At 43.0% G+C, this 27,821-nt stretch overlaps 1 protein-coding gene across 1 annotated transcript in view; it reads right to left on the bottom strand.

Moving 5' to 3' along the window:
• NELL1 (neural EGFL like 1) overlaps nt 1-18,077 on the bottom strand; it is a 299,917-nt gene extending 281,840 nt beyond the window's left edge. The window contains exons 1-2 of the mRNA XM_050975915.1: nt 18,005-18,077; nt 14,408-14,536 (exon numbers count right to left, since the gene is read on the bottom strand). Of these exons, the coding sequence (XP_050831872.1) occupies nt 14,408-14,536; nt 18,005-18,077 (202 nt within the window). The remainder of the gene's footprint in view (nt 1-14,407; nt 14,537-18,004) is intronic.
• Between the last annotated feature and the right edge of the window lie 9,744 nt (nt 18,078-27,821).

The raw sequence follows: 27,821 nt of genomic DNA, 5'->3' as shown, positions 1-27,821 counted from the left end.
GAGAAGCAGCAGCCTGGTCCCACTCGAAGGCCAGCTGATGACTGACCCTGTCACCAACCCAGCTGGCTGCCATGGACCAAAATCAGACACCTGCAGTCAGCCAAGGGCCTCTGGAGCAGCTTTCCTGCTGTCAACAACAGCCACCACCTTGCTGAGGCTGCACTTCACCTGCTGCTCAAGGCAGCTACTTGAACTTATTTCAAGTATTTTAAGCAGCTGCTGAGCTCGTCTTCTCAAGTAGGCTCCCTTCTTTCCTCAAGGGATTCATGCTGAAATCAAGACTGTTTACAAATGGTTGATCCCTTAAATTAAACACTTCCTTGAAATGCTCCAGAAGTTCACTATCACTAAAAGCACATCATCTGCTCTTAAATCATGTGAGTTAATCAAATTACATGTGTTGTCAGTTAATTAGTTCAGGAGTCGCTGATTGTATCAACTTTTCCACTGTTTACCTACATTTAGATAAGGTTATCACCTTACTGCTCCTGTGAAGATTGCTCTTTGCCCATTTGGAAAATAACATTTTAACAGAAAGAACGTGGACTTGCACCAGCAACACTGTGAACAGAGCCAGTGGCAACACTGGGAAAATTCAGTATTTGCCAAGAACCATTCCCAGTGTGCTATCCATTTTGCTGAAGGGATACTGGCCACTCCAGGGACCTATTTCAAGAATATATTAAATACTAATGTCACACACAAATATAATGAGCCACTCAAAAATATGGCCTCATGCAAAAGCAAGCTAAACAATTTTTTTTCCTCCCCTTCTACAAAGCATTTTCAAATATGCTTGAAGCCACACAAAAATATTAGAGATTACTTCTAAAAAATTATAATAAAATACATTCTGCATTTGTTTAAAGGAAACTCAAGGTGGTACCAAAAGTTGAGGAGCCCCTTGAATGAAAAATCAGACACAGAAGATAAGTTTTGCAAATAACTATTGAATGTAGGTTTGGTCTTATTTCCTCCTATTATAACTCTGTGTTGATAATCCAGAAAAAAAAAATATAAGGTTAATAGAAGAGAGAGACTGATCCACTTATATTTTTGAGCAGTATGTAACAATTCTGATTTCTCATTTAGCACTCTTCTTTCTTCCAGGTAATAATAGATACTTTGGCAACAATATTTAGAAAACAACCACAAGTACTTCTGAAGTGCTTCATGATTCCTAAAGTTACTATGAATTTAACAGATGCAGTCAACAAAGAAGGCATTTCAACAAAAGTTTAAGATCCAGATTCCACAGGAGTAGGAAACAATCTGAATGCTAAGTTACTCTGACTTTGTTGAAAATCCCAGCCTAACTTCAGCAAAGCCATAGAGAAATTAGAATTTGCCTCCCTGGTGAAAACAGTGCACTCTTAAATGTGCAAATCAAAATACTGCTTGAAATAGTCCATTAAAAGGGAAGTTTCAGGAAAGCAGAAATCTGACTTGGTTTCTTCCCTGTGGAGAGAGGTTACTATCCTAACGCAGCTCACAGACCTGGGTACACCTACACACAGGTGTTAATTTCCAGTCATTTCATCACATGAATAATCCAACCAAAGACAATGAAATTATCCTTGAAGTTCAAAGCAAGCATATGCTGAAGTGCTCTCCTGGTTCACAAACTCTCAAAGACTTGACAGTCTAAATAGCTTTTTAATTACTTTTAAAGCATAGGTCATGTATTGCTAGAAAGTTATGATTTCAGGGGTTTTTTATACTCTATAAATGATTTATACAAGCATTAAACAACACATGTTTCATGAACTAATTCTCCCTTTTGTTTTCTTTCCCTGAGGAAAAAAAATCACTTCCATGTTATTGCTAAAGCAAATTAAATCCTGGGTGTCTGTTTTATTTATTAACTGCATGATAATAACATGAGGCATAATACACTTGTGAGAGCCCTTCTCTGCTGAAGTATAATTTCTGCTGTCAGCCTCTTTATGTTTATATTCAATATTCTAGATGTCTTTGTTTCTTGGAACATACATAGGCACACATTTATATTTTCTCCCAGAATAAATACAAATGCTATTGGTGAAATGTTTCACAACACCCACAACAAAGACCCATAAATAACGAACGTACTTAGTCATTCTCCAGGAGTTTTACATGATTTGAGAGATTTAATAATTTCTTTTAAAAAGTCACAATAATAACTGTTTTATCTTTTTTACACCATAATTATGATTTGGACCATTGCTTTTCTTATTTCACCCAAGCATACCACAACTCATGAATAAAATATGACAACTTTGATAGCATCCATTGCTGTGGGTTCATCCGTAACAGGAAACGTGATTGGGGTACTAAGAGCTCCCTTTTCTCCATAAGCCTTTGTTTCTGAAAATAAGCTTTTATTTAAATAGAACTGCCTCCTGTCCCTCCCCTTCTGCATTTCTTGCTGCTGGCAGTAACACCAGCAATGATGTTCACTTTTATTTGTAATGATCACCTTTGGAAGAGATGAGGATGGCACGGAGCAAGGTGGGCACAATACCCTGTCTGAAAGCTGCCGTGGCACAAGACATCAAAAAACATCACAAGCAATGCCAGCACCAGAGAACAAAAAGCTAAAGCAGAGGACATGACTTAAATATGAGAGAAATGCTATTATAAAAGTGAAACTTTTTTTTCTGGCTCCAGAATTAGTCACAATGAAGGAAACCTGAATTTCTTCCACCATTTCCCAAACAAGATCACTGCAACTAATACTGCAGGGTTCTCCTACCACAGCTTGTCAGTACATTCCCTGAAAAGGAAAGCTTGGGACAAATGCAATCCAAATCATGAGGTTTCCAAATCATCAGCATTTACCAAATTATTCTACAAATGTCATGTGTTAAGGCTGTGCTGCTTCACTTTCCAAACAGCATGATGAGCATCTGTGGAGACCTCCACAGACCACGAAAAATCATGACACATACACACACAAATCCCACTCCCCTCCCACTCATCTTGGCTTTATTTTCCCCAGTCCCCAGGAAGAGGCTTTAAAATTTCAGAATTATTCACAATGAGCTGAAGTAGAGAGAGAGAAACAGAGGCAGATATCAATGTCATCTATAGACAGTCCATCTTGGAAGCAACAAGTATTTAAACTCCAAGATCCAGTTTTTATTTGTGTTTCTCTCTAAAAAGATCTTTATGTTCTGTAGATCTTTATGTTACGTTCCAGTTCGCAAAAAGTTTTTAAAAAATGAAAATAAAGGCGTAAAAGAAAGGGGCTACACAATACAGAACTGAGCTTTACAACACAAATTTATCTCCTCTGGAAGTGTCTGTTCCCACAGGTGCCAAATGGAAACCTCACAGCTTCAGAGGGAGGAGTCACCTGGATGTGCAAGGGAAGACAGACTCTAAACCAGCCCCTGCAGCTGCAGGGATTGGTACAATTGGTCCTGTTTGCAGTACAGGGGACCCACAGCAAGCTCCACTGTAATTTAAGAAATGTTACCACAAAGCAGGGAGGATGGGGGACAAAGAAACTCTAATGAGAGGCTTTTAGGAAGCAAAACCAATTCTGAGCTGCAGTACTTACTGCTCTAAAATAGTGATTCACAGATCCCTGTCATCAGAATTACAGGACCTATTTTAGCAGATATGCAGCCTATAACTAAGGACATCATCCCATGCTGGAGTGGGCATCAGGCACCAAAATCAATTTTTGCCCATTCTATTTAAAAAAAAACATAAAAACCTAAATGCACTTTGTATCTTTGAATAGGCCAACAAAGGCAAGACAATCAAATGATGTAACACCATAAAAACAGCACAGATGACATGAATACATTTATGTGGTGAAAATGAAAAAATAACAGAAAAAATGTCCCCCCCTTGTGTATCATTTATACACCCACACCACAGGTGGCAGGATTGTTCTGGAATTTGGCATAGAAGAAGAAGGCTGAGGTCTCAAGGAGCATCTAATCCTCATTCTTTATAGATAGTTCCAAGACAGCAGGATTTTTCATCACAGGAAATGGTCCATTCCTGGCTCCTTCATTAGGTCTGGTTGTACATGCCTTTGTGTACTTCTTTAAGGTACAAAAGCTTAAAAAGAAAACTCATGAAAGTAATTTCAAGTTACATCATTTCCTTTTAGGCAAAAGATGTAGCTATGTTTAGAAGCAATTTAACCAAGTAAACCAAATGTAAATATTTTGCTCAGTTATTATCAAGTTTCTACTAAAACTGGTTTAAAATTTAGGATATCAGCACCCTTGGGGTCAAAACACACAATAATAGGCCACTTTGTTTCACTGCTTACAGTAAGAACCCAATTCTTGAGCAGTGCTTTTCCCATCCTCTGCACTTCAAGCAGTTTTAGCTCAGCAGTGCCCAGCTAATGCTCCAGTTCTGTCCTCTTTTAATGCAGCATCTGCCCAGCAACCCAGAGCTGCAAGATGAGGTGCAGGATTCTTTACCCAGGACCACTCAGGGACTGGCCCCAAGGCAGCACTACTCAGGTGCCAGCTCTGCTTCACCCCAACTTCCCACAGCTCTGACAAGCACCTGGGCCCATCTGGCAAGATGCTCTAGAATATTCTTACTCCCCTTTAATAAACAAGGAGCTAATTACAGGATGGAATGACTGAAGAGTATCCACTTGCCAAAATCCTTGCATGAAAAAGACAGGTTTTGTCATATTCTTATTTTGATGAAGATACAAGAAACTCAAACTGTTAGCCCTGCTTTCATCAGAGTTACTTTCACTGTAAGGACCAGATGCTCCCATGGTGCAGAACACCCTTGCTAGCAGTATCAGAAACTAATTTCTGCATCCCTGCCTCAGCCCATTAAAGAGTAAAGAGCTTTTCTTCCTTTTCTGCTTATCTTCATGACAGGACTTTGTCAACAGGTTGCCAGAAGCATTCAAGGCTTTTAGCACGCTACAGAAGCACTTACCCCACTTCCCTCTGTGGCAAATGAAGATAGATAAGCAGCACAATTATTGTCTCCCAGGAAAGCAAAAATTACTGCCAAGGAGAGGCAATATGTGCTTAGAACTCTCTCCTAATCATGACAGACACGATGGGAAATCCAAAAAATGTCAACTAACAGAAGGCAGCGTGACAGCATTCAGGATGGGGGGGGGGGGAAAGGTAAAAGTAGAAATTGATCACTGTTGTTTAATGAGACTATTAAAAGGTTTCTATTTTAGTCTACACTTACTTGGAAGCAGGGGGGGCTTAAACAAGGGAATACTGAAGGAGAAACTGAAATTATTCACAAGCTACACCTTTGTATCAATATGTTGGATAAATTTTACACCTAGACAAGTTTCTAACATAATTCAAACATTAAACAGCCGAGACAGGATGGATATAGAAGAGTATTTTAAAAACTACTTCTGGGAACTAACAAAGTTAATGGTAGTTTATGGAACTTCAAAGCCTCAAAGCATTGTTTAATAATTATGTCTCAAGTGATCTTTAATTTCCTCCACTGAAGATGATTCATCTCACTCAGCCCTTCCCAGCTCGTTGTATTCAATTCCAGATTACTTCTCTGTTCTGAAAATGGTTTTTGCAATGGGAAAAAAAGCCTCACTTAAACTAACCATTAAATTGAAAGAAAAAACCAAATATTAGCTATATTAAAAGATTATTTATATATATATAGATATATAATTTATAAGTTAGGCAGATGTTTGAATTAAAGTATCACAGGAAATCCTTGCTCAACCCTCTGGGGATGAATATTCCAAAACCTTTCTTAATTATAGCATCACACAGCCAGTGATCACAGTTCACAGTCAATGCACAAAGGCAAGAACAAAGAGTAAAAACTAACAAACAAGGATCTTAAGTTCTGCTTCGTTTTTATTGTTCAAGACACCTTGAACAGTAAATCCACCATATTCAAATCCTTCTCTGAAGGCAGAACACACCAAGCTAATTACTCCAGCAGAGTATTTGAGCCTTCTACAAATATTAGTGAATTCTCTATACCACTGTTGTTAGAGGAATGGGCAGTTTTACAGCAAAAGTAAGGATCTAACTCACTAATACAAGCCCCCACATTATCCAAGCTGCATCCTCCAAAGACACTTGTGAAATCTCAGTCCTTTACAGGAACACCAAATCTAAACTTTCTCTGCTTTTCCTGATTGTGCTGCCTGTGCCATAAGCAAACCTTCACCTAATCCTGCTCTCCTGGCCCAGGACTGCAGTCCTTGTGTTTCCCATCCAGCCACAGCCCCGTGCCTCTCTCTCCAGGCTGCTTCTCCAGCTGCTGGGCACAGCTCCCCTCACTCCAATCCCTGCCCCATTCTTCAAGTTAAACTCTTTGTACTGTCCTTGTCACCATTTGCCATCACCTTCTGTGGAATACCAAGCTGTGTTTGGTGTCAGGTACAGACAGGCAATGTGTGTATTTGTGATATGTGTGGAAACCAACCATGGGACAGTTATAAAGATGAATTCTAATAATAACTGAGAAAAACAAAGCATGGAATAAGGCCTTTGAACCTATCTTTTGTTTGCAATTAACCTTTATTAGTTTTAAGTTGATATAGGAGAATTTGAATGAAAGCTTTAAGGATGCTGTTTTTTGACAGGAACTTTCTGCTTGTAGTTAAGCCTTAAAGAGTTTTGCAATAATAACCTTTTGAAGTATAATTTTAGAATACTGCTTGTAGTGAGTAAAACTATAGCTTTAGAATATATAAACAGGAAACATGCAGCTTGAGAAAGGAAGATGGACATCAGCTCAAGGATTAATAGTTTTGACCAAGGGAAGCTGGACATCACTGTTATGAGATTTATCAAAAGGTGGACCCACATCTGGAGACTGGACCTCACCATCTGGGAGACTCCTTCCTTCTTTTGGAAAATGAACCACCACCAGCTGAGGGTTCTCCTTTTCTGGGATACATCCTGAGAACAACTAAATCCCAACAGTGTATAGAATTGTGACGGAAAAATTGGGAATAGAAACTGCTGATGAGAAGAAGTGCCCATGAGTGCCTTCAGAGCCAGCCCTGAGAGCAGATGAGCTCTGAGAAAAGCACCAAATCTGCCATGTCCAGGGGAGAGGGGGATTCTCAGCAGGGACACCTCAGGGGACAGCCAAGAGGGGGAAGGAACAGCCAAAATGAAGCAGCACAGAATGCTACCACACCTGAATGGAACCACATGATGGGGTTACATTCATCATTACAAGAGACTGATCCACACCTCAAGGTGTTTTTACTGACACATAAAAGGTTTCTTTATCTGATGGCAGCTGCCTCTCCCTCATGAACTCATGACCCTTGCACTGTTGGATAGGAATGTCTGGATTTTATTCCAATTTTTTTCACCAGGTATTGCCCACCATCACTTGAAGCTTAGGACAGGCAACATGGGGTAAAACCCCAAATTTACCCACCCCCCCTACAGGAACCAGAGCAGGCCTACACAGCGTGGCACATCAATGGCAAAACACCTTACTCTGACCTTTAAAAAATAAAATAAAAGCTCACATGTTCAAGGAGCTTGTGGAGTTTCCACAGAGATAAACCTCTGGTGAGGTGCAGGACACCCATGCCCAGGCCAGCAGCACCTCAGGCAAAGTGTATTTTAAAAGAGAAAAAAAATATATATATCATTCAGCTGGAGGGGGCAGCTGTGCAGACACAAACCCAAGTGACAGTGGGAAATACCTGGTGAAAAAACAAAAATAAAAATGAAACCAGACATTCCTTTCCAACAGTACAGGGGTCATCAGCTGCTTTGCCAACTGTCCCAAAGCATGTGAAGGAGAGGGCTGCCAGCAGCCTCAGGTGGGCCCAGGGGCTCTGCCCCAAAACCCCTGGCATTGCCACCAGATGGGATCTTTGGATACACCACCATGGAAAAGGTACCAGAGCTCCTCTCTCCCGTGACAGCTGAAGGCAGAACTAAGATTTCCAGCCACCATGTTGTGCCTCCCTAATTTTTCTGCTGCTGTAAGATTTCTGCTCTGTAAAAACAATACTGCTGATACTTAATATTTGCCATAAACGTAGCAGGAGAGATCCCACAAAAGGCAATGACTCTTGTCTCATTATCTCATGTAAAGAGGGACTGACGCCTGAATTCCAAAATTAAAGTTTATCTCTCCTACTCACTGCAGACCTCCCACCACCTGCCCCAGGAAGAGCAATGACATGTTTCCTCCCTGAGCTGTTATCTGCTCCCTCTCATCCAGCCCCTGGCTATTTTCTGAGCTCTGCAGCTCACACACCTTGCACATCGTGCTGGCATAACAGAGTTTAACACTTGGCACGGTGTTTGCAGGGGTCTCAGGATGAGGGAAGAGGCAAAAAAGTTGACTCCATGTTTTAGAAGGCTGATTTATTATTTTAAGTTATATATTATATTAAAAACTATACTAAAAGAAGAGAAGAAAGTATTTCATCAGAAGGAAGCTAAGAATAGAAAAGGAATGAATAACAAAGGTTTGTCTGTGACCCAGACAGTCTGGACAGCTGGGCTGGGATTGGCCATTAATGAGAAACAACCACAGAGACCAATCCCAGACCCACCTGGTGCATCCCACAGCAGCAGAGAATCATTGTTTGCAGTTTGTTCCTGAGGCCTCTCAGCTTCCCAAGAGGAAAAATCCCAAAGAAAGGATTTTTCATAGAACATGTGGGTGACAAACACTCAAAGTGGATTAAAACCTTGGCCATAGCAGCCAGACCACTGAGACAGAGAGAGAGGAGCTCAGCACAGCTGGGCAAAGGCAGCAGCCATCACCTGGCCTTGAAATTCAGTGAGTGCTGAGCTGCTGCCCCAAATGCATTGCCAGAGCACAGGAAGGATGTCCTGAAGATCTTCCTACCAGAGGCAGAGGAATTTTGTTCCTGATAAAAAGGGTGTGTGCCCACTCGTGATGACAAGATCAATTCAGGCAGTTGTCCTTTTCCACCAGCTGTTGCAGTGTGAAGCAATATCCTGTCCCCCTTCAGGTGGGCCAACCTGTCCCTTCCCCTGCCCCTTTCCCCCTTCCTAAATGCTGTCCATCAAACTCCACATTCCAGCAAGGGCCTCGTGTGATTGGCACAAGTTCCAAAGATGCTTCTCAGCCCTGGGGTCCTTGGCCTGTCCAGGTGTCATTGTCCCCTGAGAACCTCCCCCTCCCACCTGGTTGGTGGCTCACCTGTCCTCTCCCTCCCCATCCCTGTGGGCTTAAAAGTCACAGAGACCATGTGGTCTGGATTCTGTTGGAGTTATTACCAAGATTCAGAGCTCTGTGACCCTGGAATAAACTCTGGATTTAACCCTCTGGCAAAATCCTCTCCTTTTCCTCTTCACCATCACCTGAACCCTTTCCACCAGAGGTAAACTGAGTTTCTGCCATGCCTGGACTTGTTCTGAGTGCCTGACTGCAACCTCCAGCCAGCCCAAGGTGTCTCTGAGGTGAAACACCACAGCTGCTGCCTTTGGTCCAGCACCAGGGCCAAATGAGCCCAGGCACGTTCCACCCAGCAATATTGGGATTTTATTCCAATAACCAGCCTCAAAACGTGGCAAAGTTGGCCAGCATTCAAATCTCTTTCAGTTCAGCACTGCAAAACCTGACTGCTTGGACTGAAATTCCTGGAATCTGAAAATACTTCTACTCTCTAAGTGAGGAATTATTCTAAAAAAAAAACCAGGATTTGTAAAACACTGAAGGAAAACACCAACAGAGAGGATTGCACTTCTTCTGGAAGCTCAAGAGTCTTCTGGGAGGCACCTCCACCTGCCTTGGAAGCGCAGCTTTGATCTCTCTTTTGGCCTGAAGCAGGACAGTCCTTTTTTTATCAGCAACTCAACAAGTCTCACTCTTATTCTCACAAAAAACACTGCCTTTCTCTATGCTTTAAGATACTTGTTATTCTTTCACCTTTCCTGTAGGAGCCACGACTGTACAGAAAAGAACTCAGCAGTGCCTAGAACAAAGTGGGAATAAGGAGCATGGCTGAACTCTGTGCTGCAGGTGCTCCAGGCCAGGTGTTCCTCTTAAATCCAGTGGCTGTGTAACACAAGGCAAGAAACAGTCAAGAACAAAGCACTGCAGATCTCCAGACTTTGAACAGTACTTGGTGGTTTCTTTTGCTGAGTGCTAAACATAGTATATGCAGTAAAAAGACCATTCCTAATTTAAAGGCTAAGTTGAAAAATAGTGCCAGATTGCCAGTAAAGGAGACAGCAAAGCTTTAATAAACTTTCAGGGATGGGGGGGGGAGCTGTTTTGAAAGTAAAGGCTTTAAGTCTCTGTTAACTCCAAAGAGATGTTGCAGGAAGAATTAAAAGGAAATAGGCATAGCTGACAGGTTGTAAAAGGAATAAAATCTTACTTCCACAACACAAACAGAGCATGGAACAAAAGTTAGACTGGTTAAAGTAATCACATCATTTAGCAGCTAGGCTAAAAACTGCTCTCAGTCTACCTAGAAACAGGATGACCAGCTAACAGCTTCTTTTGCCTTACCTATCATCAGAACTTTCCTCTGCCACTGAATTCAAGATCCTGGTAAACCAAAGTCAGGACAAGCCCTACTTCCCTGCTATCTGAAACAGAGAACAGGACTGAGCCCCAGCAAGGGAGCCATAGCTCAGGGTTTCTTCATGTACTCCTTACAATATTTATTATTTACATTAATTGTATTATCTACAGTTTACAGTATAATCCTCTTCTGATCCTGTTCATTTTTCATGCCTGTAAGATACCATTTGCAGCTGCCTTTCATTCAGTGTTTGTAGGATGTAACTTTTCACCTAATAACATGCCTTAGAGTAGTAAGGCATGTTATTAGGTGAAAAGTTAGCCTTTTCAGTATATTTCTTTGAGGCAGATTTTCCCACCCCCACTACCATTTCCTTGACTTCCCTGGCCTCCTGGCTGGAGGTGAGAAGAGGGGGGTCAGATATCAGGGTCTTGGGTGCCCCCTTCCCCAAAACACCCATCAAGAATCTCCACACACTCTCCTTTGCCCTTTCACGCTAGAGCAAATCATCTGCCCACAAAGACATCTCCTCCCATGTTTGTGTGTAAAAGTTAATTTTAGACTAATAATTAAGACACCAGAATGTTATGGATCTTAAGAACCAGACTGTTTGCAGAATTGAAGTTATGAGTTATACATCTACATTTCCTCTAATGCACATTGTCAGCACTTATGCTGCTCTGGTTTTGATTTTCTCATCCCCCTTTCACAGAGAATGGAACTGAAAAATTCAAATAATGGAACTGATCAATCAAAAATCCAGCTGAAATACTCTAACAATCAAAGTCCATGCCCAGCAGGACAACTCAGATGACTACACTTAATTATAGGTTTCTGTGCTTTTCTGAATTAGGAACAGATTTGCTTGCCCAAAGGCAACCCACATCTCTCAATTGCCACTTTGGTTCTACCATGCTGTCACACAATTTGCAACAAAGCTGAATTTGTTTCTTAGCCCATAAATCTGTTTCACTCAGAAATCTGAGGTTTGGCTGTTCATACCAATAGTATTCAAAAATCAGAATACTCCACCAGCTTTACTGGGATGGTCTCAGACTGAAATCACAAACTCTTCAAAGAAAATTCTTTCTGCATTTTCTCTAGGCTAAATTAAATCATGACATCACTCCCCAGAAACTCTGTAACAAACAATATGTCATTTACTGAAAGAGAGCTATCACTAATGAAAAGTCAAAATAAAAATAATATTTTCCCCTTTTTTTGTGCATATCTTCATATCACCCCCCCCCTTTTCATTTCCTCTTTTTGCCTCTAAAGGCAACTGAAAGAATGCTCAAAACTTACAGAGCTTTCTCTTTCAAACAGTTTAATTCACAGAAAAAGAATTGCTTAGGAGAACATTCCATATTTTCCTGGACTTACCCTGGACACAAAACTGTCTGGACTGGGGAAAAATTACCATTTCTCTACCTCCAAGATGAAAACTTGCTGGAACACACAGAAGAACACTCTCAGTTTGAACAGCTCCAGTGTAACCATTTTAGAAAATCCACCTCACAAGGCAGAAGATGTGCCACAGGGAGCTTTCATGTGAGCTCAGAGCCCCGACACACGCCGCCAAAGGTGGCAGGCAAAGCTGTCACTGTGAAAACCACGTGCCAAAGAACACACCAACTCTTTTCTGCTAAGCTAGGGAACCCTCAGCAGTGAAAGCCTGCTGGGGAAGAGGCATTCTAGCGTGGCTCCACGTGCAGCAATGCCCCTGCCAGGTGACAAAGGTCCTGCCTGCCCCCAGGCTCCGCTGGAGCGGGCACAGCACTCTGACCTGCTCACACCAGGTAAGGACTAACCAGAGCAGAGCTTCCACCTGGAATAGCTGCTCCAAGAGGATACAGTCCTTTTGAAGCTAAGTGCTAACTCCCAGGCTCTTCTTTCCTCTGGCAGTGTCATGTCAGACCAGGGTTTATTTTGTGGATCTCTGTGGAAGAAAGTCATTACTTCTACCTTAGACACAGCAATCTCCCATACACTCCAAGTTCTATCCTGGTTTTACTGTATGGCAAGATAAAAATCAAAATTGAGTATCTTCTGGTTCCAGCCAAAGGACATGGCCCACAGCCAGACTGTAGCTGTAAAGTAAGTCACCTCTGCTAGTAAAAGGGAATCCATACAGCTGCCAACACACTGCTGACATTTAACAAATAACAGATAGGAACAAGAAGGGAAGAAGGCAACAGGGCAGCTTCAGACTTTCATCCCTTCAGCTGACAGCAAAGTCTTCTCATGACCCAAGGGCTGATGAGTTTTACTGAAGAGAGTCACTTTCCTGAGCCACCTCCCAGGAAGTTTTACACTAGAGGCTTGACTCAAGAAGAGGGCTATTCCTGGGTGCATTAGCACAAAGCATTTCTGCTCTGGGAATTAAAAAAAGCTTTATGTACCTAACTACAGTCTCCATATTATTTATTCATTTCATACTGTGAATGTTTATTTATTGCTTCCCATGAGCATCTATCTGTCAGCTTATCCATTCATATGGATTTTTTAAATTCCATCTTTCTTACACCTAAGCTCCCAAATTACAGATGGAAGACTCCAAGGAGAAAAGAGCAGAACATCCAAAATATCTTCACCATTAACCTTTCAAAGCTACTTTCAGCATCAGTGGTCTCAATCCAAGTCCTGACAAACATCTCAGGCTTCTTCCCTACAGCTCTGACCAGCAGTTTGTGAAAACTCACCCCAACTGACATTGCAACTCATCAGTGTGGTTGCAATCAACTGTGTGGAATAGCAATTGGAATTATTAATATTAACATAGTTAGGCCACTGCAGTCCTTAGAGGAATGACTATAATGTTATTTGTTCACAATACACAAATCTGGACTCAAGGGTATCAAGACAAAAAAAAACCCTGATATCTTTAAATGAAAAGAATCAATGCTGCTCTTCTGGACACTAATTTGGGAATCAGTGAAAATTAAGCTACTTGTTGTATCATAAAAGACAGAAAACAAATCCTGAGGTGGTCTCCAGGAGCAGCTCTGCTCTGACTCCTAAACTTGGCCAGATAAAGAATGAACTAAGATTGCAGACCCACTTCCCTTATTATTTACAGTAGAGTCAGCTAGCACTGCAGATCCAGAACTGAAGCTAAATGAGATCATAATCTCATTTCTGCCTCTAAAAACAGCTACAGAAGACAGATAAGAAAAAGAGTCTTCAACATTGACTAAAGCACCGTAAAGAAAAAACATAGGAAGCCTGCACAATAAAAATGTTTCCAATAGTGCTTTAATTCACACGTTAATCTCAAACCATATAAATGTCTTTCCTGCCTAATTAGCATATTGTAGCAACTCAGTGCTTCTACCCCCTTTAATCTAGACCTTAGTTAAATACATTGTAAAAATACATCCAGAATTTCAGTCAGTAAAAAACAAAAGAAAACCAACATAATTCTCAAACATTTCACAAACTTTATGTTAGAATACCTAATGAGGGGGGAAAAAACCACAAAGTGACTTATCTTGCCCTTGATACTCAGCATGGACACTTAAATACAAAAACAGTCTATTTGGCCCCTTTAGCAGTTTTCACAAAGTTAATGAAAGACTTGCTACATCACCAATCAGTGTTAACACATGAAATGCCTTCTCATAGTTACACAGCTTTAGTGTGTGTCTCTCTGCATGAATATGATCACAGAGAAAAAAATCCCATAAGTCCACTCACTGGAGCCACTCTAACATATTTAGTGAGAAACAAATATCAGGGAGTATTGAAAATGCACCCAAAATTCCCTTGCCACTACCTGACGGCAGACACAAAAAACAGCATCTGTATTTCAAGAACTAATTCCAAAAAACAGAAACAAAAGTAAGCAATAGTTAAGTAAAACCACTATTACAGGGACATCAAAGCTTTCCTGAGCTCATGCAGACAGAAGCAAGATAAGAAAGCTGAGGATGTTTCTCTCACCTTGGAATAAGAATGCTTTGCTGGCATTGTGTAGTCCTGACACTTGTGTTACCCCCAGGGTTGTATTCACCAGATCCAGCTCTGTGATGATATCAATTTGTAAGTCAGGATCCATTCCAAATCCTACAGCTGTTGGAGGCAGAGAGAGTTAGATCAATTTTTATTTCAAATCAGGTAATGGAAAGGATAGAGAAGAATACCTAGCACAGACATTTCTAGTATCTTCCCACTCACATTGTACACAGTAATTACTTACAAGACAGTAACTGAGATGCAGGAAAGTGAAGATACTCTATTCCAAGTCTTTCAATTAAGCTATTTCCTTCCCAGAGATTTTACTGTGCACACATTAAAACATTCTAGAACTGATACATTTACCCAGTATCTTCAAAAGGAGTAATAAATAAAGAAAAGCATAACCACCTAGGCAAAACCATGAGAGAGATTTGCAGCATTCATCTCTTGGCCACACTATTTACAGGGAGATGTAAGGACTGAAAACTCCTCTCACATTTCCTACCTGGCTGTGACCACCTGAGCAGGCCCACAGCTCATCACCTAAACATAAATCCATTTTCCCAAGTGGACCAAAGGAGCACGGAGCAGATGTAGCAGCAGGGCAAAGAGCACCCTCCTGTAGGCTAAGAGCCTTGGGTGACTCACCAAGGTATTTGACACTGCCTCTGAAGCACAGCTCTGATGCTGCCAAAGCCCACATTCACTCACTCCAGCCAGCTGCAGCACCTCTGGGCTGTGGGAGCACCTACTGGAAGAGCAGAAACCTAAACCTGAAATTCATAAAAGGCTTATGCCCAGGAAAAGCCTGGGTACCCCTCAATCTAGTAGGGACCTGATGGGACTGACATAAGAGATACAGACTCCAAAAGTTTGAAAATGCTATGTTGAAGAGTGCAGGGCAACTTGATGGTTAGCACACCAAATTCATCAAGCATACCTCATTTTTCTAGGGATGGGAAGAGAGCAGCCTGCCCTCAGTGCTCCTCTCAACACAGCAGTAAGAGTGACACGAGATCTGTGCCTGAGACACAGGTCAAATATCTCGCCTGCAATCCAAACACTTTCCTAATTACATTTTTCACTAACATCATTAGTAACAGGCTCCAAGAAGGAAATCCTGACACAGCTGAAGTCAATGCTAAAAGTCCCATTGACTTCCATGGAGCAAGGACATTACCTGTAAAGCACGTCCAGATTGATTTCCACTAAGTAGACTTCACATTCAGGTCTAAATTGATTGATTTGTTATTCCAGGACTATACTTCTGGATCATTTAAGCAGCAAGTAGTCTAGTTTGATTCTTTGAAAGGCTCTGAGAAATTACTGAGGTGTATAGAATGAACTAGAAGTTACATATACTACTCATAAATCTTCTCCAGAACTTTCCCTTTTCCTCAAGGATAAAAAGTTGATGGAATAACAAGTTGTGCTAACATAGAGGATTCTACTCCACAAGGGACAGAGCATTAAAAAATACTGAAAACAGCTTTAGGAGGTCTCTAGCAACCTTCCTCTACAAGGAAAATGAAGATCTAGAGGCATCTGATGGAACTGAAGCTCCCAGAGTGCTGACACATCCGCACACACAGTGCTTACGTAAGGATATGGGGATAAACACATTTTGGTAGAAAATTGGAATTGGGAGAATATTAGAGAACCCAGTTAAACTTCTCCAAAGGTAAAAACTTCCCAGATAATCAGCAACATCATCAGGCTTTTTGTGTACCATCTCTGACTTCTACCACAGGCACTCAGGCACTGAATGACCACAAATGACAACATCCACATCGGTGGACTGAAAAAAAACCACCTTCCCCTCCTGGAGTAAAGACCAGAACCAAAACAAGAAAGGACTTGTTATTCTTCTAAGGTTTTCATTCAGCAGAAAAGCAGCACAATGTAAATTGTGTGAACTTCTCTATCAGCAAAGTGTTTGCTGTCCCTGTGAGAAACAGAGTATGCTGTCCCTCATTAGAAAGGGGTTACATCTCTTCAGATCAGCAATAATCTACTAATATGAAGGGAGGTCAAGTAGGTACTAAAACTGGCTCAACAGAAAGGACAAACGGTGTTCAGTAAGACAAATCTCAAACCCATTAAAGTAAGTGAAAGCTCTGTCACAGCCGTCAACAGGGTGGGGACAGAAACCACAGCGAGCAAGTATAGGCACTCCCATAAATCACAGTAGCTCCACTGCTCTATTAAACCTGTTTATTCCACCCTGAATACCCAAGGCTCAACAAGTATACATCACTGTAGCTCCACAGGCTTCGATTTATGCCAACAAAGGATCTTGTGTGACAGCTTCAGCGTGGTCCCTTCCAGCTTTTAAAATACTTTCGAAAACAGAGACCGTTTCTTATGTCACAGTTACTATTTAGCAAGAGCCTACACTGCTTTAAATACCTAGTCATTTTCCTGAGCTGGGTCTTCAAACGGCAGCAGGCACTCAAATGCAGAGTTAATAATTAATAAACAACAAATCAGCAGCTTCAGTATGATAACCAAGTCTCCTTTTCCCCTGTGGTCTACCCCAGTCTATCAGAAAGATACGACATGCATATCAACCACACTTGCATCTAGTATGTTATGCTGTGTCTCTCCAGTGGAACAAGTAGCTGGAAATGCCATCTATTTCTGAAGTAAAAATTAAGCATCAAGCAGTCTGCTCTCACTGGAGAGCTGTGCAATGCCTGGGCCCGATTCTGGATGATGTTGCTTTCAATTCCTATTTAAAGTAATTGGGCCATTCCCCTTAAATCAGTGGCTTACACAAGCAACAGTCCAAATGCTTCAGGCAGGTGGGCGGGAGTAGAAATCATCTCAGGACTTGGTGGATTCAGCCCAATGTGAACTGAAGGCACTACAGTAGATTAGAGGATTAAGCCATATAATTATGAATGATGTCACTAGGAAATCCCTAAAAGAAATTAATTCTGCCTTACAGCTCTGACAGCTTTTATTCTCTGCTTCTGCCTTTATCACTTACACCCAAGCACCAGCAATCACGCCATGCTCCATCTAGCTAATGTGCAGCCATGCAACACATGCAGCACATTTATAATCTCTTCAAACATGTGCAACGTGCTGTTTGGGGACGGAAAAACTTTTACTTAAACACACTCAACACAACCAAGCCATTTGCACGTACCCACGTGAAACCAATAAAATAGATAAGAAGAGGCTCTAGAAGAGGCATTTTGCTCTTTCCTCTCACAACTTCGATGGCAATTGTTGCACACAGAGAACTTTCCAAGTAGTAGAGTTTTGGGTCCTGCTGACCATTTAAAATCTCCATATGCACTATCAGGGGTAACACCACTATGAAAGGGACGGGTGGTGTTTTCTTCCAACTATTTTTATGCCTCATCTCTCTGTAGACTTGATGAGGTTATAATTACTATAAGAATTTAATTATAAAACATTTATTCCGTTGCACTTCTGATAATTCTGCCGGGTGGTTTCCCTGAGAATAGCTACAAGCACCCTGCAGAAACGTGCCCCTCATCAGCTCCAGCCGCGGAGGAGCGCTACTCGGGGACCAAGAACAAAGCCTTCGCAAGGAACAAGAAGCGGTACTTGGGTCGCGCAAGGATGGAGAGATAGCGGAGCCGGCACGGCACCGGCTGGAATAACGCGCAGGCAGCCGCATCACGCCCATAGCGCCGCGCCCCGCGCCGGGTACCACGGACAGCACCGCCCGGGCAGCACCGCGCTCCGCCCGGACACGGACACGGCCCCGGCCGCCCCCCGCGCTCCGCCCGCCCGGACCGCGCCGGCCCCGCCGTTCCGCTCTCCATCCCCGTCCCCGCGGGGCGCAGCCCGCACGCCGCTCTCGCAAAACTTTCCCACGCCTGCCCTCAGCCCCGCGGAGCGGCCGCCCCGCCGGGGACGAGCCCGCGGAACCCCGCGGAGCCCCGCGCCCAGCCCGCTCGGCGCGGCGGGGGATGCCCGGCCCCGCACGGCCGGGGCGGCTCCCGCCGCCGCCGCCTCCCCGCAAAGTTTCCGCCCGCCGCCGGCGCGCCCCGGGCGGCGGCCCCGGCCCTCGCTCCCCGGGGAGGCGGCCGGGGCGGACCCCGGCCCCGCCACGGACCCCGCGGCCCCGGCCCGGCTCCTCACCTGCCCCGGCGGCGGCCGCACACGCCCAGAGGAGCAGGAGGAGACCCATCGGCGCGGCGCGGGCGGCGGCGCCCGCTCGCTCCCTCCCCGGCCGCCGGCAGCTGCTGCGGAGCCGCACCGAGCCCAGCGGAGCCGAGCGCAGCCTCCGACGCGCGGAGCGGCTCCGGCAGGAGGCGGCGGCGGCTCCGCCCGCTGCCCAGGCGCGGCCCCGACGCCCCCGCAGCGGGGGCTCCCCGCCCGCCCCCCGCCGTGACGCGCGGCCCCCCCGGGCCTCGCCAGCGCCGCCGCCCGGCCACGGCCGCGCTCCGAGCCGAGCGGCCCCGGGCGGGGAGCCCCGCACTGCGCACCGGCCCCGCTCCCGCAACGGGAACCCCCCGAGCGAGAGGGGCCCGCCGCCCGATGCGGCACGGCCGGGCGGGTGCGCCGTGCGCGGTGCCTCTGGGGCACCTTCCCCTTCTTTCCGTGCCTAAGAATCAACCCTCATTAACTATTTACTCTGAGTAATAATTTATGCCACGTATGAATAAACAAAAAGAAGTTCTGAGGTATGACACAGAAACCTGCGCCGTTCCTTGGCTCCTTGCGTGTCCTTGCTCAACTCCCTTAACTGTGCTTTAAGCCTCTAACGTGTAAAAGGGATGTAAAGTATTTAAAGATACTCGTGAGCCATGAGAATCTGCTCTGATAGCTGTTCTAAAACCTGTCTTCGAGTATTTCTTCACTCCAGCCTTTTAATTTGGCTCGGTGCTTGGCAAGGAGCACACATGCCTGTGTTATATGCAATACTCTTCCCTGCAGAACACCTGATTTAATTTTGAAGGGCAGTTTACTGGCCCCAGACCCTACAGAACAGGAGCAGAGTGAGATTTCCAGTTGATCTACAGTTGCAAGCTCCAGGATCATCCTCTCTTCTGCTTCCCCTCATCGTGATTCTGTGGTGCACAGTGCAAATTCCAGCCATCTTCAATGTTAAATAATAAGCTGTACATTTGGACAAAGTTAGGATGACACCATAAAAATCATGCCCATCTTAGGGGTGCAGTTGGATTCATACACATTTACATTGGCAAGAGCAAACAGTCTGACTTGGTTGCCTAATTACTTAATTAGTGAGATGTCTGGAAACAGCTGTTCCTGGCTGCCAGCAAGGTAATGCACTCCAGGAAACCTCTGGGGTGGCCACTCAGAAAGCACATCAGTAATTTATCTCCAGTGCATCGAAACAACTTCTTTTTCTTCAAATGTAACTTTGTAGCTTCTCCCCTTTGGCTGGGGTGCCCCGCTCTCAGGCCCTGGGTGAGAGGAGGGGTGCACACATGGTACACAGAGTGTGTGGCTATGCACAGATATTCTATATAACCATAGCAACAGGAGAAAGAGGCAATGGTACCTCAGCATGTGAAGACACACCCATCTATTCCATCCTGGTGACATCAGGGTTCTGCATAGCAGTTACTATCTGATTTTAGAGATTTCTTTTTGCGCAGCAGGTCTGTATGTCCAATTCCTGTTAGCTTAGATCAGTTTGTGCTTCTCTGGTAGTAAAACCAGTTTCTACCTAGACACCAAATTGAATCTAATTCAAGTTTTCCATTTTCCACTTGATGCAGAGTCTTAAGTGGAGATACAAATTAAACTGATCATAGATAGATTCTCAAACTGATCTGTTTAACCTAAGCCTGGCTTAAATGCTGTTTATAAAAAAATTACTGTGGGTACATGCAAAAATTTGTGCCATGTAACCAGCTGTAAAGCAGAGTTTCAAACACATCTTGAGCAATCTCATGGAAAAGAGTATCCTAACCATTACACAAGCAGCTTGGTAAAAAGTGCTCTGGAAAAAGCTGGTCCCACAGTTGTAGCTCTTCCTGCAGTCCAGCTCAATGCCCAAATGATCAGACATTTGGAGAGCATTTGAAGAGCACATATGTTCAGCTGTTCATATGGAGAAAGGATAGGGCAAATGGATGGAAAACAAAAAATCCCCTGCTTGCAGCTAACACTATTCTTTCACCTCCCCTAATGGCAATAAATCATCTCCCTTTATCACCAGAAAATTTGACTTTCTGATATGTTCTTATGGGAAGTATAAATAGCTGAAAAGCCTGACTTCCAAGTAAGAATTAAAACTGTGTTCCTGAGTATTCACAGGCGTTTTTAAAAAATCTGAAGGTACTTTTGCTAGAGTGAAGCATTTGTCCTGAAACCTGAGCTGGACTTCAGCACAGATAATATTCCTGTGAATATTGTTCTTGCACTATCCATTGGTGACTGAATGCATCTTGGTTTTGACCTAAATTATTGTGGAGTTGCTAACTGTGTGGTCTTAAACTGTTAGTCCTGCCAGCCACAAAGCTTGTGACATTTTGTAGTTTGAGGAAGGATTTTTGAGGTGGCCCAATGTCTCTCTGAACGGCTGTGGGGCTGTCTGTGTGCCACAGGTAAAATGCAATGAAAAGCATTGCTACTGCAAGGGTGTCTGAGTGTGTGTGCACTCAGTTGCCAGCTACACTGCAAACAGCAGTGCTTCCACCTGGGAAAGAAGAAAAAAAGAAAAGAAAAAGAAAAGAAAAAAAGAAGGGAAAAGTAAAGGGGAAGGGGAAGAAGAAGGCAAGGGGAAAAGGGGAAAGGGAAAAGAAGAGAACAGAAGAAGAAGAGAAGAGCAAAGAGACCCATGAGCGAAGATACTCCTAGCGCCTCTCCTGCGCCGCTCCTCGACTCACTCTACGCACCATCGCCTCCGTCGCCCGCCATCCTCGATGCCTCTGAGCCGCGCACTCCCTCTCCCTCGCCTCTCGCCCTCACTCGCCGAGCCGCTCCGACAGTCCGCCGCGGCCCGGCCAGCCCCCGCGCAGCGAGCGTCGACGCCCCACTGCGCTCCACGGGCCCCCCTCCCGCCTCATCGCCCACGCCCCCCGAAACAGACCGCACACGACAACGCCCCCGCCACAGAAAAGAAAATGAAAAGAAAAGAAAAGAAAAGAAACGAAAAGAAAAGAAAAGAAACGAAAAGAAAAAAAGAAAAGAAAAGAAAAGAAATAAGAAACCAGAAAAAGAAAAACGACCCACCACTTGTAGCTCTCGTGGGGGCAGAAACTCCTGTATTCACAAGTGAGTCTCGCTCCCCGGAAACCTGGCTTCCAGGGGACACTCGCGATCCACAGAGCCCATTTTTGCTTTGCCGCCATAATAGGGCCCAAGAATCAGCGCAGCACTCACCCCTGACCCTGGGAAGAATGGGTGGAAAGGCAGGGGATTATGCTCCGCTGTGGCTTGCCTAACCACTACAAATAAAGGACGATATAATCAGTTTTCAGCAGGCGAAAAGTACCCACTTTAGTGTTGACAAGTAACATAATAGCCTAACACAAAAAATACCATTAAGTTGAAGCTTTATGAAGAAAAATCATTTGTCTACTTCTGTATACAGTCATGGAGCAATACTTACTGCTCTTTCTTTTAATTATTTTTAATTCCCAAACACATAGTTAGCTAATGTTTGAAGGCTGAGAATCGAAACTAAACTTACAACTGACTAATCCATTTGGTATAAGATGTACCCTTCAACCTCCACGCTGACCGTAGGAATTTCAGCACCAAAAGATACAAATTATGTCAGACGACTCACATCTTGTAAGCATGGCAGTAGAACATGGGCCTACTTCTGTTAAACCTTTCTGGTTTAAATGGTGTGCCCACCTTCAGCCAGACACCAGTTAAAAGACTTGGATGGTTAGCTGTTCCCATAGTTTCAAGATTTATGCATTTGTTGCCTCCATGTTTGTTGTGGGGTCACAAGGGGCCCAGGAGAGGGAAGAGAGGACATGTGACTCCATGTTGCATAATCGGATTTATATTATTTTATTATAGATCTTATTTAAACCTATAACTAAAAGAAAGAAGAAGGATTTCACAGAATGTTGCAACAGAAGGAAAAAGAGGGAAATGTATACAAGTCCTTGTCGACCAAGAGATAGAGAACACCGCGACTGGGATTTGTCCATTAATTAAAATAACAACCAGATGAGACCAATCACAGATCCACCTGTTGCATTCCACAGCAGCAGAGAATCATTGTTTGCATTTTGTTCCTGAGCCCTCTCAGCTTCTCAGGAGGAAAAATCCTAAGGAAAGGATTTTTCATAAAACATGTCAGTGACAAATGGTGACAGCAAATGACTGTCTCTTACTCCCAAAACCAATGTGCTGTATCATTAGCTTACATTGGGTGACTCTGGGAGTTTGACACATTCCACATGCCTCAGTTTTTCCTCCTGAAAAGGGCATCAGTGGCACTCAGCTTTCTCTCAGGACTCTCACGATGCTCTCTGGTAACTTCAGACATCCCCAAAATGAAATCCGCCTGCACAGGCAATGTGCAAAGAATGACTTCCATCACCAGGTCCTACCACCTCCTTCACCCATGCATGCACCTTTCAGAGCAACAGGAGCTTCAAGGCACCACAGAGTGAAACATCCTGCCCTCAGCTAGAGCAGCCTCCAGGCTCAGACCCTCTCCTGAGAGGAACCACGCTCTTGGCATGAGTATCTCTTGTGATGCCACTCTTGGTGACACGTCGGGACTTCGTGCTTCAGCTGCTGTATCTGGGGAAAGTTTCTCGTGTCTGCCAACAGTGAAACAAGTTGGACCAGAACCATTTCCATGGCAGGCTGGGAAGGGAAGAACCTGCTTTCCAAATCAGTGTTGTGGCACATGGCCTCACCGCGTGGCAGGAATTCAAACACGAGGTACAATAACACCAGAAACTGTTCCTCACACTTTCCTTCTTCACTTGCTCCTCCTTTCAGCCTCCCATTTTCATCTCCAGCAGATATGAACCTCTCTTGTTTTTAACAGTCTAACAAACCCTTGGGATAATTGAATTGTTAAGGATAAGAAGGATTTAAACAAATCCAGTTGGTCCTCTGCTGAGCAATCAATAGTTCCACAAGGTACAGAACGCTCAATAGTTAAGGAAGCAGCCATTTAAATTGTACTTGTTTCTGCAGCTGTGCAACATCCCCCTTTCCCAGGAGGGCTGTGTCCAGTTGCTGCTCAATGTTTCTAACAACCAAATGGATCAATTCTGAAGACACCTTAAGTCTGTGTGTTAAGCAAGAGTGATGTTTGTGGTGTGTGTTGGATGGGGAAGGGGGTGGTGGAAAAAGAGACATTTCATTCACCAGGGAAATTGATGTCATTTCTGTTTTAAACACTGGACATTTATTTAGAGTCTTTAGAGCCCATACATTATTGAATAATTTTAATTTATCACATTCAAATATATTAGGCAAATATATAATACAATAAATTGCATTTTTACACATAAATACAAAATTTGAGGTAGGGCCTCAAGAATAATGATTTCTGAAATTAACAACATACAGCAACATAATATGTACTACATGAGATACACATAATGCATTCTTTGTAACAATATATCTTTTGCACATACAGCTAATGAAAAAATTGTCATGATCTGGTTAGGGTACAAATCTTTATCCATAGGCAGCAGTACCCCATAGAATGCCTGTAAATATATATATATATATATATATTTATATATGACATTACGCAAGTAATTAAGATTTAACCCATCAGTGATGGGTCTGTAATAAAGTGCCATAGGACACAGGGAGCAAATTCTCAGCTGGTGTAAATTGTCACAGCTCCAGACAAAGCTGTGACAATTTATGCCAGCCAAGCATCTACCTTAGAAGGTAATACTACATAATATAAAGGACAGATAACAACATGTTTTAGTCATTTTTCCTAACAATGGAAGATAGCTATAAGGCAAATGGTTACCTGAAGATGTATTTAAATGTTGTGGGCAAATAAAATATTGCAAGCATTAAGATCCAGCCTAGTTCTCACATTATGATACACCCCTCAGGAAAACCTTCTCTCTTTGGTGACAGGCTGCCTGAGGGTGACAAAGGCAGAAATCCCAATACCCCTCCACTCCTGTCACCCTCTGAGCCCCTCAGGAACATCAAGCTCTGACCATTTCTCAGGTACCTTATGTGCACACCACCTAACTGCAAACCAAGAAACAAGTGTCTCTTACAACAGCAGAACAGAGAAGCTTTCTGGGATGCCTCTGGTCCAAAAGCTCCGTGGGCTGTCTGCAGCCCACAGTCCCTACAAGCCTGTCCTCGACTGCAAGAAGAAGTGGAGCTGCAGAAAAAGAAACCAGCAGGAGACCAATGACTGCTATACATAAACATTGCTTTAACACAGGCAAAAAGAAATGGTATTATCCAAACAACTGTATACAATTAAAAGACCAAAGGTATTTAAAATCAATCAGGGGTTGGGATTTGATGGTCACACAGTGTATCAGAAGCAATGGTCTTCAGTGTGGAGGCACGTCTAATGTGGTCACTGGAGCAGAAATGAATCAAAAGACTACTTGGACTCAATTGAAACATCATATAAAGACAATCCAAGTCTTTCTCAATTAAAGGTCATTTTGTTAAACCCTTCTTTTGGAAACAAAGTGCTGCCTTGTCTAGCTGAAACACAGGTTTTGAACGTTGCATATTAAAAACACTAGGAAGACCCCAAAGAATTTGAAGATGGCAAGCATTTGCATTAGGTATAATCTTTAATGCATACAATAATGCATCTCAGCTCATCCAGAAATTCAGTTTAATTTCAAAGAAAAAAATATGCATCATAGTTTCACCAAATTTAAACATTTTTTACTCACAAGATAGATAGATCTGAAAGTACATACATCACATTTTTACTAATATGGCTTTTTCCCCTCCTTTGTTTTTCTTTTAAAGATCTTTACTGTTATGCTATTAGTTACTAAATTTATTTTTAGAAAATTATCAAAGTACATGCAAACTTTCCTTAGAACGTGGTAAATGAAGTGCATTCCCAAACTTCAAGGTAACTTCTCATTTAAAGAAGACACTGCTGGTTAATTTAATCTCAACTTCCAGATTTGGACAGTAAAATGCTTTAGAAAAAGTCTCATGTGACCAAAATAATACCCTGCCTTTCACATTTAGTGAAAACTTTACATCTTCTGTGATGTTTGTATGCATTTCTCCCCTTTTCCAAAGGTTTTTGCAAGCCTGGCAATGGGGTCAAAGCTGAAAACAAAGATCAGCTAGCAAAAAAAAATCACAATCATCTGTTTACAGAGTTTCAAATTCAAGCCTAATCCTGTGCTAATGACTTAGCAGGCACAGGAACAACATCTAAATTAAAAGCAAGCAGATTAATTACATAAATCATGGAAAGCAATTCAGTTGCAATTTCATATGCAGTCTGGTTTGGTAATCCAAGCCAAAAGATATCCTATCCCAGCAGTATTCCTTCAAATGATATCTCTTTCATCATTCAGGTAGGCAGAAACTGACATCCTCACCCCGAGGGAACTCCATGGCAATGTGCAATCCCAGTTCCAAGGCATGCCTCGAGACAAGCCTCTAAGTGAAAGGATTCAGTGCTCTCAAACCATTGGACTGTGTTTTCCCTTTTTCAAGGAGGACCAAACCTACAGATAGGAGTTGTTGTTTTTAAATGACAGTGTTAGCCAGGACACATTGGCTTGGACTCCAAAAATCAAATCAAGATGCGAGGGAATATTGGTTAAGAGAGACCCGGAGTGATTTATCCCAACAGAAACACAAAATTCCCAAGGGAGATGCTGACTTAGGTTCCTTTTGCACCCAGGGAAGGTGCCTCAGCCCCACCCAGATGTGGGAGCCAAATTTCCAGCTCATCCTTACGGACCTTCATGAGGCCAAGCAGAGCACAGCTTCTCAAACCTGCCTCTGCCAGGAAAATGAAAGCCAGAAGTAAGAATAGCAAGCCTTTCATTAAAATAGCAGGCAAAGCAGAAGCAAGGGGAACAGCTTTAAGGCAGAGAAGCCCACAGGAGGGTCCTGTCCTGCTGCTGTGTGAGACAGGGACCAACAAGAGCCCATGGAGCAGAGATTCGGGGGTCAGTGTAAAATATTGTGGAACTGCCCTCCCTGCCCTGCTTGACAAGCCCTGATAGTGCTTCACTTGTTCTGAGTGAGGATTAAAGATTTCCAGCAGTGCCTAGGACTGGCAACACTAATTGCCCCGTGAAAGAGGAAGTTCAGCAAAATGATTAATATATTTCATATACATATATATATACACACACACAGAGAAAAGGAGTTAACAACTTGTGGAAGTGTTACTTTAAGGTTTAGCTTTTTGTTTCCTTCAACAGGATGAAAACAACACACCTACTGATCTACGGACACACATGAGCTGAGGATTTACCTGAGACCCTGTAGTATGAAGACAGACAGACAGACAGACAGACAAAAAAACGGGATAGAAACAGTCCCCTGAAAGGAAAGAACATTTACAGGCTACTACAGCAGTGTCTGTGGGGAGGAAAAAACTGGCTAAACTACTAAGCTCATTATTTCTACACTGATTGGTAAGATATTTATAGGGACAGAAAACATCACTAGCACACACTACATGAACACTGATCACCCTTAAAAAATATCATATATGCATGTATAGGATATAACAAGATAATAAAGGTTAAGAGTTGCCAATTATTGAAGATATATTTTTCTCCCTCATTCTAGTGCATTTACAATAAGTTGGGCTAATTTTCTATTTAGGTAAATAAATGTACTCTTTAAAAGCTCTATTTTTTTACTCTGTCCAATAGGTAACAAAACTATTTAAGTCTAATATTCATATGGCTGCATATATCTGATTTCTAAAATGTAATGATTTAGGATGCCCTACTGCTATGCAATGCTGGGATGGCCCTCTACTAAATTGTCCTTTCCCTCCAACCCTTGCATTTTCTACCTCTAATGTTGCACCTGTGTGGATAACTGCAATGGTTAATTATAGTGGATTTGAGTATTTTTATCCAATGAAAATGTTTCAATGAAAAAAATACCCTATGCATGTTTCAGAGAGAATACTGCTTTGAAGAATTGACGTGCTATATATATATAATATATAGACAAGTGGGGTCCTGCTATTTCCCCATTGGCTGAAAGAGAAGAATACACCATCTAAAGGTTATAGGTTATATAAAGGTGCTCATAGGCAAATGAAGGGGGAGTCACAAAGTTGAACAGCACATCCAATAACTGTTTTCAGGTGGTAACTAGACTACACTTACCACTGTAGGAATACAAAGTTAGGCACAAATTATATGATGGCTTTTTGAGGAGATACTGTAAACAAAAGCAGAGAAACAAGGAAAAATATATTCAGAATATTGGAGCGAGGTGAGTGAAATCACAG

Source organism: Serinus canaria, chromosome 5, assembly GCF_022539315.1.
Source record: "Serinus canaria isolate serCan28SL12 chromosome 5, serCan2020, whole genome shotgun sequence".
In the NCBI taxonomy this organism is placed as follows: Eukaryota; Metazoa; Chordata; class Aves; order Passeriformes; family Fringillidae; genus Serinus; species Serinus canaria.
The sequence above is the reverse complement of the archived record's forward strand: the minus strand, read 5'-3'. Positions and strand labels throughout refer to the sequence as shown.